Source organism: Embiotoca jacksoni, unplaced genomic scaffold, assembly GCF_022577435.1.
Source record: "Embiotoca jacksoni isolate LCO1_2020_lvr unplaced genomic scaffold, fEmbJac1.0.p SCAF_3, whole genome shotgun sequence".
Taxonomy (NCBI): Eukaryota; Metazoa; Chordata; class Actinopteri; family Embiotocidae; genus Embiotoca; species Embiotoca jacksoni.
The window spans coordinates 1,417,992-1,431,537 of record NW_027185381.1 but is presented as its reverse complement, the minus strand read 5'-3'; the positions used below and the strand labels follow the sequence as shown (position 1 = coordinate 1,431,537).

Sequence of the window (13,546 nt, the reverse complement as noted above, 5' to 3'; positions counted from 1 at the left end):
AGTTTTCAATTGTTATTCTGTGATGCCTTTGTTCCCAAAAAAATCAAACCGCATTCACCACCGCAAGATACAGAAATCTCAAAAACATCAGACACATTAAATCAAAACTATCTGCCAGGACTTAATCACCAAGTTGCAGTTAATTGGCACAACAAGCAAAAACTGTGAGGGCCAGTTAGCACCAGAGATTTGATACTCGCAAGTCGTCCGGTAGGCAACGTTCAAAACCTGCCAGCTTCCACCAAAGCAACCAGACGAGACGCTGTAACATCTCCTTGTACTGAAGCATCGCCAACAACTTTTCAGGCTTTTTTTGGCGCTGGACATCATTCGTAGCGACTAAAAACATAAAGATAGTGAAGTTTTACAACAGCTGCGTTTCTAGAGGAATAGCGAAAACATGAGAGAAAAAAAAAAAGGTTGAAAACAAGAGAAAGCAGAGAAAGAGTGTGTAACGGAGGTAGGCTGGTTAAAGTCACAGGGTTAGCGCCCAAGTTAGCGTCAATTCATTAGCCTGACCCGACCAGGCCACCTGAAGGTCACCTGACCCTGAACGAGGACCGGCCCGTCTCATTTCAGTTACTTTAATTCATGAAAACAAACTCGAGTATTGATAAACCGGACCAATAAGAGTATGATGGAGTTTAACTACACCTGTACCTACTAGTGGAAGTCCATTCAGAAAAACATTGTTTTAATAATGTTCTGCGATTATTATTTCTATTGGCATTAATATCGAGTGAAAATACATCATTTTTAGACAAATAACTGGCGAGTGCACACATGACCACAGCAGCTCAACCCTGCAGTGACCTGGGGAACACAGACAGCACACCTCTGATGTCCTGTCACTTTCTTCCGTCTTTTTCCAACCATCCACAGTTTAGAGGAGTCGGTGTCGGTGTCTCCTCTCGCTCTCAAACGGCCCACCGCGGTCTGAGCGTCGGAGTCGAGCTGAGACGGGACGTTCACGCTGCTGCAGCTTTCCTCTGCGTCGTTCTCAACCGGTGAACTGGGCTGAACACGGTCGGACAGAGCACCGCTGCTGGATTGCAATATCGACTCCCCCTCTGTCGATCGTCACCCGAAGCTTCTGCTGAAGCTGATTTCATTCATGTCCCCATTCTTTCTTTTGTCCAAAGAGACTTTTGTAATTTTGTCTATCACAGGCCTCCATACATTGAGCAACACACGTCCACATGTTCACGTTCCTTATGGTGACATCTGACAGTAAAGAAACACACTACTTAATGCTTGTGTGACTCAAAACACCTTCACTGTACAACCATTAATGAAATGTCAGGGCAGTTTGTCCATTTTCCATCTTCTATAATAACTGGTGCCTTTTTACAGTCAGGAGTATTTATACTGTCCGCCGGAGCTTCTACATCACGTTGGCCTCGATAAGAACAGCATTTTGTAGGAATACAAAGTCCCTAAACTAAACATCTTCACATCGTTAAGGTCATTACCAGGCCGACTTCTTCTGTTCAACCGTTATCAGGCTTTTATTTTAGGCACAAAACTGAAACTGCAGCTCAGTTTCCAGCAACAGCTGATTTTCAGTGGAGAAATAATTCTGTCTAACTCTTTCTTCTGTAAACGTCTCAAATCAGGTGACTTAGTTTTCTGGTAAAATGACAAACTAACAAGGTGTGCGCCTGAATCTAAACCTGAATGTTGCTTTGCCAAAATATCTTGACATTTTTCATTTAATTATATCACGTTGCATTTTGATTTTGTCAAATATGTTTTGGGGGCTTTTAAAGCTGAAGCAATTAGTCGACTAATAGAAATGATTTGGATCATTTATACTATCTGGTTCATGTCAAATGTAAAAACTGCACGAGTGCGCAGGCTCTTACGGTATGTGGGTGACCGAATACACATTTAGAGGAAAAACATGGATCACTTGAGCTGAATATCAGGAAACAAATAACCATCACAGTTTTACAGCCAGAAAAGATTCACACACACACAAGAAACACAACACAGTCTTTGATTATCAGATATTTCTAGTTTCTGCCATAAAAAACAAACAGCAGCGAATCATCACTTCAGAGGAGCTGAAAACAGACAATGTTTGACATTTTTTGCTTCAGAGATGTCTTAAATGACTAAATGATTATGTAAATTGCTTGTTTATATAATATTCTGTTGCTCAGCTGATCAGATTTAGTTTTGATGGTAATGTGGTGTGGGTAATGTGCTTTGGCGTTTTGCACTGACGTGTTACACGGAGAAAATCCTCCAGAAGATAGAAGATATTCTAGATATCACAGAGGTGCATTTAACTACTCATCAAATAGTCATGTCGATCGACTGAACATTAAATTTGGATTATTTATTGTTGAAATAAACGTTCCCTGGTTCACGTTCTCCGCAGTAAAGACGTGCTGCTTCCTTTTGTCCTCGGGGATTGGAAATACAATATCTTGACTTGTTTTCAATGCAACTCCACACAAAGATGCCACTTTAGGAATTGTGGCGGGAATTTCCCCCCAATTTAGTATCAAACAGTAAATCATAAATCAATCAAATAATCTGCAAATCAATCCTTGGCATCAGCTGGTATCTGGTTGTGGACCAGACCACAGACTGATGGGACACAGGTTGATATATAACTACATGTTTTAATTATTTAGTCAAGAAAGTAATCATAGTATGCATGATATGAAAAAGGAAATGGTCACATATGAGAAGTTTCATCCTGAGAATAGTTGGTTGTGTTTAAAAAAACACCAACGCCTCAGTGCGAACCAAACTAAGTGCTTGTGCATCTTTCATCCATCCTTCCTGCAGGAAATCCTCACACACAACCACCACCACCACACAAAGTGACATCAGTGGTCATTTACTGTGAAACTCCCACAGCTCTGCGTGGCAGATATATCACCGCTCAGAGTAAAGACATGACAACTCTGACCTCCATCTGGCGCTCATCCCGAGGCGAAGTGCCTCCAAACATGCAGCTGAATTCCCCTGTTTCCTCCCAATGTGAGCTGCAATATCATCACCCAACTTCCACGACTGTAACCAAAGAGAAAAGTGATCCTCAAAAGTATACGTCTCGGGTTCAAATCTCTGATAGTAAACTGGACTTCAGAGAAGAAAACGAGCGGAAAGAGAGTTTGTGGTGCGTTCACGGTCCTCAGCGACCAACTCTCCGTCAACTGTCAGATATCAGAGTAATATCTGACATATACCAACATGCTTCTCCGCAGTAGTTTACACTCACCGACAAGAAACCGTGAGTTCCACTTTGGTGGCAGGTATCGCAGCCGTGAAGGGGTCTGCGTCCCCGATGCACGCCATGTTCATGGAGCTGCTGCTGTGGTCGATCACAAACCGACAACTATCCAGCGCCTTAACGGCGGCATGAGAGGAGCCGAGACACCGGGAGGGGGAGGAAGGAAGAGAGGAAACCTTGGCAACGGAGCGAGACGTTTGTTGTCAGAAAGCGCAGCGCGAGGCACCGGAGAGAGGCGGAGAAAAAAAACCCACCACGGACGCAAAGCTGCAGCGCGCCGGAGTCGCGTGTGCGCCTTCGTGCTCAGGAGGAAAGAGGACGGTGTGAAAGGGGCGGGAACACACACACACACACACACACACACACACACACACACACACACACACACACACACACACACACATCACAGCTCCCGTCTATTTGTAGGAACCAGAGACAGAAGGATAAATGCTCCTTTGGTTCGGGGTTCTAGTTTTGTGGATGACGTTGGAAACCATCATTGTTTTGGACTGGTGTCTGGAATTGAGAGATAATAGCAGCTGGAAGCAGAAAAGACCTGCAGCTGCAGCCTCAGGTCACAAAGACATCCAGCAGTCTCTCCACGAAGATGTCTGAAGACCTTTTTTACCAAGTTGGATCAGTCGGAGAGGGTGAATTACACATTTGTATTTGAACTGGGGACCGATGTGGAGGCTAACATCTGGTCCCAGATGTGTTCAGGTGACAATAATCCTTAAAACTGTCATTTGGAAGAATTCAACTCCATTTCTGAATTCCTCTTTGTACGTTAGGGGGCGGCAGTGAGTCACCGGAGCAGTTTGGTGTTGCACTGAAATCTGGGATTTGGTGTGTTGGTTCAGTTTAGTCCGGGTTCAAATATGAGGGGAGGTCACAGGATGTGATGGAGGACAGATTTCAGTGTAACACCGGCTCTAAGCGTTTCTGTAGTTTGATTCAGTTTAAATACGTGTGTCCTGCTGTTAGTTAGTAGTTGTTTTGTTTTTCTATAACTGAGGACTGTAAAGTCACATTGAATACACGCAGTCGTGAACAGACAATCTAGTTTATGTCTTTTTTATCAAGAAAGACCAGAAAAACTAATCTGCCACTGAAAAATCATATCAACTGTACTTAGAATATTTTTCAGGACAGTTTGTGTTGTCATCCGCAGCACTAAAAGAAAAAGACCTAAAAAAAAACCATTCGTTTAATAACTTTAACAAAACAACCACTCCATAAAATCATCGATTCCTGAGATTCATGCATTTTTAAAACCAATTAAAACTCTTGTGGAACAGCAGAAATATTTGACTGTTAATATAAAAAGGCACCAAAATTCATTTAATTCATGATATTTTATCCCAGCAGTCGTCTGACAATTCTTATTTGAAATTTGTCAGTGAACAATGTTAAATTATCCGAATGCTAATTTTCCTTACAACCTATTCTTTTGAATAAAAAGGTTTAAGAGATGAAAAAAATGAAAGTAGTCGGTCCCTGTATTGAAATATGAAGGATTGTTCACGAGCCAGCCAGCTGAGTTCTTCCTGTGGGTGGGACGGAGTGTAATAATCAGTGTTTGGAGTTCAACTCAAAAGTAATGAAACAACAGCACGACTTAAATACAGAGCCAAACACAAAGCATCAGTAATTCGGGATTAATCAGGACACACGTGGATCATTCTTCTTTCTTCTCCAGCCGCATGGAGCGAGCTGCTTCCTTCAACAAGTTAAAAAGAGGCTCTGATGATGAAATTGTGATTGAACTGTAGTGAAAAAAAAAAACACCCGAGCAAAACAAACCCGATTAAACCCCCCAGCGACGGCCTGGCAGCTAAAAATGGGAACAGCTGTCAGCTGTCGTTAGTCAGAGGAAAACTGACAGAGTTCATTCAGCGGGTCAAACACCTGTTCACTCCTCCGGTGAAGAGATCTGGGCTGAAACACGACTCACCAACATGCAGCACAAATGATGCTGAGATACATTTTGCAGCAGCGGATTATTTCTTACCATCATTCTGTTCTAATCTTAGAGAAGACTTTGCTACAAAGTCCGTAAAGTTGTTGATATTTCTCTAAAAACCAGGAAGGTACCGACATGCTCGCTGATAAAGTCAAAATATTACTTTACTGTCAACGTTGCAATTCTTGATATTTTACTTAAATTACTCACCCAGGCTTCGTCAGGCGAGTTTACCGGTAACACAAGACGACCCGCCTACTGATGCTTTTATTGGGCATTGTGACCGTCGCCATTTAAAAAATAAATGTTTTGGTCTGAAATGACCATATTTGGACGAGCTGGGGCGGAGCGAAAACCTGCGGACAACAACGCTCGCCCACCTGACCGCTCCCACGCCAAAACAAAGATCGTCCATATACACACGTTCATGCAAAAGAATATCTTCGTACAACTTTATCATGTCTTGTAACCTGTAGAGTCTTTAAATTATAACTGTGGCCAAAGGAGTGTTTGCAGTTTACAGCATAATCATAATTTTTGTGTGATTTAAATCAATACTAGCCTCCAGTATTGTTTCTGATTTTTATGCGTTGTATGTCTGAAATTCTTGTTCATATTTGGAAACTAGACTTTAATTAAGATTAGGCCTATTTATGGACAGGTAGAGAATGTGATGAGGGTATTTTCCCTTTTTCTTTTATTTTACAGGCAAAACGAATAATCAGTCAATTAAAAAAAAACAGGTGGCCCGTTATATGATCATAAAATGCAACCTTAATTACAGCAGAGAAGACTTTTCATCGTCCTCGTAAAAAACGAAATGTCTCTAAATGTGTGGAAGAGTTTGATGAGTTTGCTTCTTGTATTTCCATGTCAGTCCCACAGCAGCAGCTCTGCAGGTATTACGAGTGAAAATGTTGCTTTGTTTTGTCGTGCTGTAATCACCCATCAGATCATTCAAATGTCACTTCCTAAACCCGCGGTCTACGTTCAGAGTGATAACTAATCAAAGAAGAATTAGTAACTAACTAGTGCGTCCTGCCTGACGCTGCTCAGCAGACATCATGTTTACCACGTCAGAGAGCAGTGGATTGGTCGCCCGGGTCACTGCGGTTCACCTCCGGGGGAAGAACCACAGCAGCTCAGCCAGAAGCTGTTGAGTTCCTTCAGTCTGGACCAGCGTGACGGATCCCCAGACGGACACCGCCCCCCTCGGAGTCACGCCTCCAACATGGCTGAAAAGCAAACGGGGAAAAATGAGGAACGTAAATGTGTTTTTTTTCATGCTGTTAATCAACTTGTGACCCATTTTGTGTCACTCGGAGGCATCGCTGCTGTACGCCGGTCTGATGTAACAACTTTTGGCATTTTTTAGCAAAAATCTAACATTTTGGGGGTTTTATACATATTTTATTGACACTTTCATTAAGCACGTATGTTTATATTTTAAAGCTCCCCAAACAGGAAGTTGAAGCTAAAATGTCTGCAACAGCACGAGGATTTCTCTGTTGGAACTAAGAGGCTTAAAGCAAAACCATGAAGACATTCAGGACATACTGTGTTATTAGTACATGACAAAAGAAAACACAATTAGGCAGCTTCCACCAGTAAATACAGGACGAGGCTTTAACGCACTGAAACCACAACCTTACTGCATGTTAGGATTTCATCTGTTTCCTCCATTCTTCCCTCAATTTCTGTGATTTTCTGGTGAAAAGAGTTTCACTCAGCACCTGGTAATCTAACGGAAGCACACGATCATCTCCCTCCCATTTATCTCCACGGTCGGTAAAAGAACAAATGAGAAACAGACAACTGAAATGAATGCGTTTGATTGTGTTGTGGTCTGGTTACATCTCAGACTTTTCCCTCTTATTCAGGTAAAAAGACAGTTTGTTGTTGGAAGAACTTCACCTCCAAACATGAGCATCCGCTGATTCTGCTTCAGACCTCGTACGGAGTAGATAGATGTGTGAAAAGTCTCAGCTTCACATGTTTCATGACAGTTTTTTTTAGACTGCAGTTGCTGACAGGTACACTGCATCCTGGATGAGGTAAGAAATCAACAGTCATCCGCATATAAACACCTCCTATATGTGATTCCAATTAACAAACAGTAGCATGCTAACACGCTAAATGAAGGTGGTGAAATATCCAGCAGCAACGTTTTATCATTGTATATCAGGATAGTCATAACTTGCATATATAAACACTGTATAGAAATACAACCAAGAACGGGCTGCGTTATGAACTCACATAAGAGCATGACGATGGATCACATGCTCCCAGATAGAAGGATCTTCCCTGGCTCAGCAGCAGCTTAACATGATATGGGTTGTGGTGGGGGAAGGTTTTCATGTCATGGTTGGGGGACCGTGGGAACGTATGACTTTGGGAACATGGTTTGAATAACAAGTCGAAAACAAGCCGAGCTCCCCTGAAAACCTTCTTCAGAGACGTTCAGGGGCAGCTCTAAATAATCGTCCATTTTAGAGTCACAAGTTGATTTTCTGCACGCAAAAAAGTAGTAAAAAAGTAAGTGTTGTGTGTCAATTCGTTCATGACAAATCAATTAGAAAGAGATCACAGATTGCAGGTAAAACAGCTGATCAGGAGACCCGACCTCTTTAAAAACGTTTCTCCAGTTAAATTGACTATGATGCATCTGTTCTGTTTTTATCAGATTGACTTGCACGACTTATGAAGTGCTGTTGTGAGCTTCGCTGTCCATGGTGCTGAAACGTGTTTGGTGGGGGGGGGGGGGGGGTTAAAGAGAAGCAGACAGACAGTCACTTAGTTCGGGTTCCTGCTGGCATTTAGTGGTTGTAAACAGAACTTTACAGCTTAATTATAAAGTGGGAACAGCAGGGAAAGTGAAGAGAGACAGAATGTTTTCAAATTGGAGCCTGGCAACGTAGGACTTTGGGAAAATAGGGTCCTGTTAAGGTTCAGGAGCAGGTTGGACCCAAATGCAAGGCACAAGGCTCGGAATCAAACTCAAGATGTATTCTAACAAGAGAACAGGGCCATAACAAAACCAAACCAACAGATGCAGACACACAAATTAACTCACAGAGTCGAAGTAAAAATCCACAAAGACCCGGAGACAACCAGGAGACGACCCGGAGACGACCCGGAGGCGACCAGGAGACGACCTGGAGACGACCTGGAGATGAAAAACCAAACACCACCAACTGAAAACCTGCAGAATAAATACTGACAGAGGTGATTGGAGAGTGAGAGCAGCTGGGGCCAATCAGGGAACAGAGAGCAGGTGAGGTGGGCGTGGCCTGCAGGTAACACAGCAGGGAGTGAGAGAGAGAGAGAGAGGACCACAGGTGAACACTCAGAGACTTTCAAAATAAAAGAGGAAATGGGTTTAAACGATAATAAAAGTAACTTTCAACCTAAAGCAGGACACAAACTTTGCCGTGCTGCTGCTGTGGCTTGTTTCAGTCTGTTTTCTGCTCAGTCAGGAGCCATGATGATGATGATGATGATGATGATGGGGGTGGGAGGGCGTGGGGGTATATAATGGATTTAATTCATCTCAGCCCTTCTTCAGTACGAGCGCAATATTAGTTTTATAGTGCTGTTGGGGGAGCACTTCTAGGTGAAGTGGTGGGCTCGATCATCATCATCATATAAGAAAGGTGTCTGACAAATGAGTTTTATTATTGGGGAGCTGTTTTATCGCCTTCACACTCATTTCTAATCTTTCCTCTGATGTTCAGTTATGTCTTTGGATTGAAACTCTTGTAAAATTTGGGGAATGTGAAAATATATTTTGAGATTTATTCTCAACTCAAAATCAGAGTACTTTCATTACTTAAGTTTGGTTTTTAATTTGTTAAATTGTAAAATAGTTCTTGCTTTGAGCTGCCAGTGAATGTTGACCCACTGTGCTGTATTATATTCATGTCTCAGTGCCATAAATAGATCTAAACTTATCCGAGTGTGAAGCAGCTTCTCCTCAATCTGCCTTTCTCTTAATGTGCCAGAGTTTTTCTGTGATGGATGTAAAACCTCCTCAAACACAACTTTATTCTCAAGTCACGCCAACATCCTGAATGTTCAGAAGACACCAGCTGAAATGCGGAGAGTGTGAAGTGCAGTTAAAAGGTTTACTGTAATAACATCATTATTTTTCACATGTTGGTATTTTTACCGCTTCAGCCGTGTTTCTGCTGATGAGGAGGTTTTTCTGGCCGAGCACAGCCACTTTAGTGAAAGTTGTGTGTCCACGTGCAGTAAACATCACCTGGTCTGATGTGACAGTGTTCACGGTAAAAAGCTTCTTTCAGATCCAGTTTCTGCTGATGCTGGTTGAAATCTCTCCATGCTGGTCGGGGAGAATCTGCACATCTCTGCATCTTGTGAAACAGCTGCTCGGGCTGTTTTTTAAAAAAAAGAAGATTAATAGACTTCTGACACATTAGATGTTTGTGGAAAAGCTAGCTGGACAATTTAATAAAAAGCTGGTGATGTCTTTGTGAAACGAGATGTACAGTAAGTCTGTGTGAGGAGTTTCTAAGAAGATGATTGTCTTGAGCTTCCTGAAGTGTTCGACCCGACGTGACCTCAGAGACGGTAACGGTCCCATCAGGAGGCCGTTGATTGGTGCTGCCTGTCAGACAGTCCTGCAGATTCATGACAGCAGACCGGGAAGGCCTGCCGAGTCGTTCATTAGGCGTCGGAAAACAACATCTGACACGTGTGTGTTCGACACCGTGTTCCAGTCGAACATGTGAGATATCAACCTTCTTATTAAACTTCTATTGCTGCAGGCCAGAATCTGTTCTTTACTGTTCATACAGCATACAAAACACACAATCCACAGACCCTGGTGGTTTACACAGTGAACAGTCAACCCGGTATCACGACAAAGCGTGAAATAGACACGCCGGTCCATTACAGCAAAACGTGAGATAGCCACGCTCTGCGCTGTCTGTCGTGAAAGTTACACACTTTCTTACGATAAAAATGTAACTTTTAGCAAAAACATGTGGTTGATGTTAAGGAACAAAAACGACTCATGAAAAAACATTGGACTGGATATAAAAGAGTTTGTAGCTTCAGGTCTGTAAAATGGTTCCGATCCAGAAGTGTCTTCAGCTGCAATACCAGCGAGTGCCACTAGAGGTCGGCTCCAAAAAGCCTCCGGCTCCATAGACTCCCATTCAACTTCTCTCATCAAATCCAAAGTGAATAAAATGTGTCCATCAGTTATCTCGGTGTTGTTAGCTAAAGTCACTCCTTCTTATTAGTTTTCTGGAGGTCCATCTGAAAATAATCCCTCATTCATTAGAAAAGAAGATTCAAGAAGACCTGTTTTTGGGGGCGTGTCTGTTTGATTGACAGGCCTGTGGTGCAGTCAGGTTACAGCTATCGGTGGGTGGGACGTGGTATGGTCGGGTTTCCAATCAGATCGGTCAGATCCACATCTGGCTCCTCCCCCAGCTCGTCCAAATATGGTCACTTCCTGCTCCAAACCGCTCCGAACTAGCAAAGATGGTGACGGACAGAATCTGAAGTGGAGGATTCATAACGTTCACAAACCGATGGATGACATCACCAAGCCACGCCTCCTGATACTGACAAAAACTGTCCTTTGCACTTGGTCTCAATGGACTTAAAATCATGTGACATTTACGTGCGTGCAAGTTTCACGCTTCCAGAATGTGTACCTTTCCCGCCTAAACAGCCCAAATCTTGGCTACCTCAAGTTTTGCGTGTCTATTTCACGTTTTGCCGTGATACTGATTATCAAGAGTAAAATATATAATGAGGTCGTGGAATTACAATGTGATGATAAAGTCGTGGAGGAATTCAGATGCTTTACTTAAATAAAAGCAATGATACAAACTGAGGATGGAGTGAATTTAAACTATTTTAATCACACCAAGATGACCAGTACTTTAGTCCAGTGGTGTCCAACGGTGGGGTCGAGCCCCTCCAAAGGGCCACATGGACACAGCTAAAGGTTTTTGAGACTATTAATATGGTGGGAGAAAAACAAACCAAACATTTTTTGTCACAAATTTGTATTCAAGCTTATGTTGTGTTTGTATTTTTTAAATGTTTTATTTGGATTTTATAAAAGCTTTGAACAGTTATTCAAATGAAACTCCCTGAGAGGTTTGGAAGGGAAGTTTCTCTTTAACGGAGCTGTATTGTATTTTATACGTTTTCTAAAGACACCGTATGTGTCTGCACTGATAAAACATCAAAGCTGTCAGCTTCATGTCGTGGAGTAAAAACCTCACATACATCAAATCCACCTTATTTCATCCCATCTGTTCTCACACAGGTTTCACTTCCCGTGTCTTTAAAGACTGTAACTTTATCTGAACAATAATAAATATTAAAACAGGAATTTCTCTTTTTCTGCTCATTTTGTAAGAAGAAACATGTTTTTTTTTCTGCTTGTTTTGGTCTTTTATTTAACCTCATTAGGATTTTATAAGCATTTATTTCTTACATATGTTGATATAAATCCACCCTGAAAAACGTATTAATAATATTGTGCAGCTGCATCCATATGACACTTAAGTAAACGGCCTCTCGTGAGTTGTGTAGAATATTAGTGAACTTGTCTGGATGGCTGCTCGTCGCTGGAAAAGTTCATCACTGCAGATGAAATATGTGAACTGCATCAGGTGAGACGATCCAATCGATAACACGGTCAGATTACTGGACCAAAATAAAAGCTCTGTATTAAATAAGATAAAGATTTTAAAGAATGGTCGAGATTAAAATAAGCACAGATGTAACGTGTGCTGTAACGAAGCTTTTTCTGTTTGAAGTTTGTGTTTATCTGCACGACTCCGAGGTCAACGGGAGCCGGCAGCTCGTTCCGCTCTGAAGACGCTCGTCGGGAACATTTACAATAAAACCAGACCAACGTGTGAAACCTCAGCGGAAGTGTTTGTGGACTCCGGCAGCTCTGAGGAGAACCTCGGCTTTCTCCGGTCGGACCTGCAGGTGCTGCTGCTGCCATCTTGTGTCCAGTTTTCAACAAGTCAGACTTCTTTACAGGAAGTAGATTTAAAAACAGGAAACAGCGAAAGAAATGAAGAAACTCTGGAGCAGAAAAAAGCCTGAAATTAAAACTCATTACGGTGATAAGATTCCCAAAAACCAACAACGTAGCATGTGATGAGGAAGAGGCCACCGACGCAGGAGATATTCAAGACTGGAAAAGAAGATGAAGAGGACATAAACACCGACACGAACAATTATCATGATTATCGATTGATCACTTTATTTTCTTGATTAATCAATTTGTGGTTCGGTCTTTAAAATGTCTGAAAATGGTGAGAAATGTTAACCAGTGTTTCCTAAAGACAGAAGGAGACGTTTATTATCACGGAGGACTAAAGGAACCAGAAAACATTTCAGGAGCTTCAATCGAAGAATGTCTTTTTTTTTTTTTTTTAATAAAGTTTCTCTCTAAAAACTCATTTTTACACATCAAATTTACAGATTTTGAGGGTTTTTCTAAGAAAATAATCAACACCTTTGCCTTCATTCAGTACGTGACTATGAATATACAAACCGTCCCCACCTCCACCTCCTCCTGCACCTCCTCTACCTGCACCTCCACCCACCCCTTTGGAAAGCCGTGCATGATGACACGGCTGCTTCTTGAGGTCTGTGACCTTTAAAACATGATCTGTCTGATTTCTGTTTTTTTTTTTAAATGTGACCGTCACTGCAGGTCCAACACAGAAACGCTGAGTCATGGCATTCAATGTCCTGCAGTCTATAAACAACATCACAAGGACATTAACAAGGTTCAAAACTTGGAGGTTGTTCATGTCAAAATGGCTCTTAATGATTAAATGATTAAATGAAGTGACGATAGTAATAATATAACATGATAACACTCCACCTGGTTGGACTTCTTCATGCTGCTTCACTACAGGACGTACTGGCTGCTGTATTTGATGTCTATTATTTATTTCCTCTTACTTGATGCACTTTTTATCTTTCAGTTGGTCTCTGCTCTTCTGTTATTGTCTTCAGTATGTTTTTGGCAACACATTTTAATTGTGTGTTTTAAGATAATTATCTTTGCACCTCTTTCCACTGTATGTGTATTAAAATGGATGTAAATTAACCTCGAACATTAATCAATACATTTTTTTGTCAATCAACTAGTTTATTGTTGCAGCTTAAACATAATTTTCTCACAGATTTGTAAAAAGAATTATGCAATGATCATATTTAATTGTAGATATTTCCATAAGTACCCAGCCTGCAGATGTATGAAGAGCAGGAATGACATTCTTAAAGCAGAGATGAAACCAAGAAAAGCCACACAGAGCTGG

General features: G+C 41.7%; 1 protein-coding gene across 1 annotated transcript in view; it reads right to left on the bottom strand.

Moving 5' to 3' along the window:
• Nucleotides 1–3,505, bottom strand: part of LOC138206039 (copine-8-like) — a 71,741-nt gene extending 68,236 nt beyond the window's left edge. The window contains exon 1 of the mRNA XM_069162486.1: nucleotides 3,239–3,505. Coding sequence (XP_069018587.1) covers nucleotides 3,239–3,321 — 83 coding nt within the window. The 5' untranslated portion in view covers nucleotides 3,322–3,505. The remainder of the gene's footprint in view (nucleotides 1–3,238) is intronic.
• Between the last annotated feature and the right edge of the window lie 10,041 nt (nucleotides 3,506–13,546).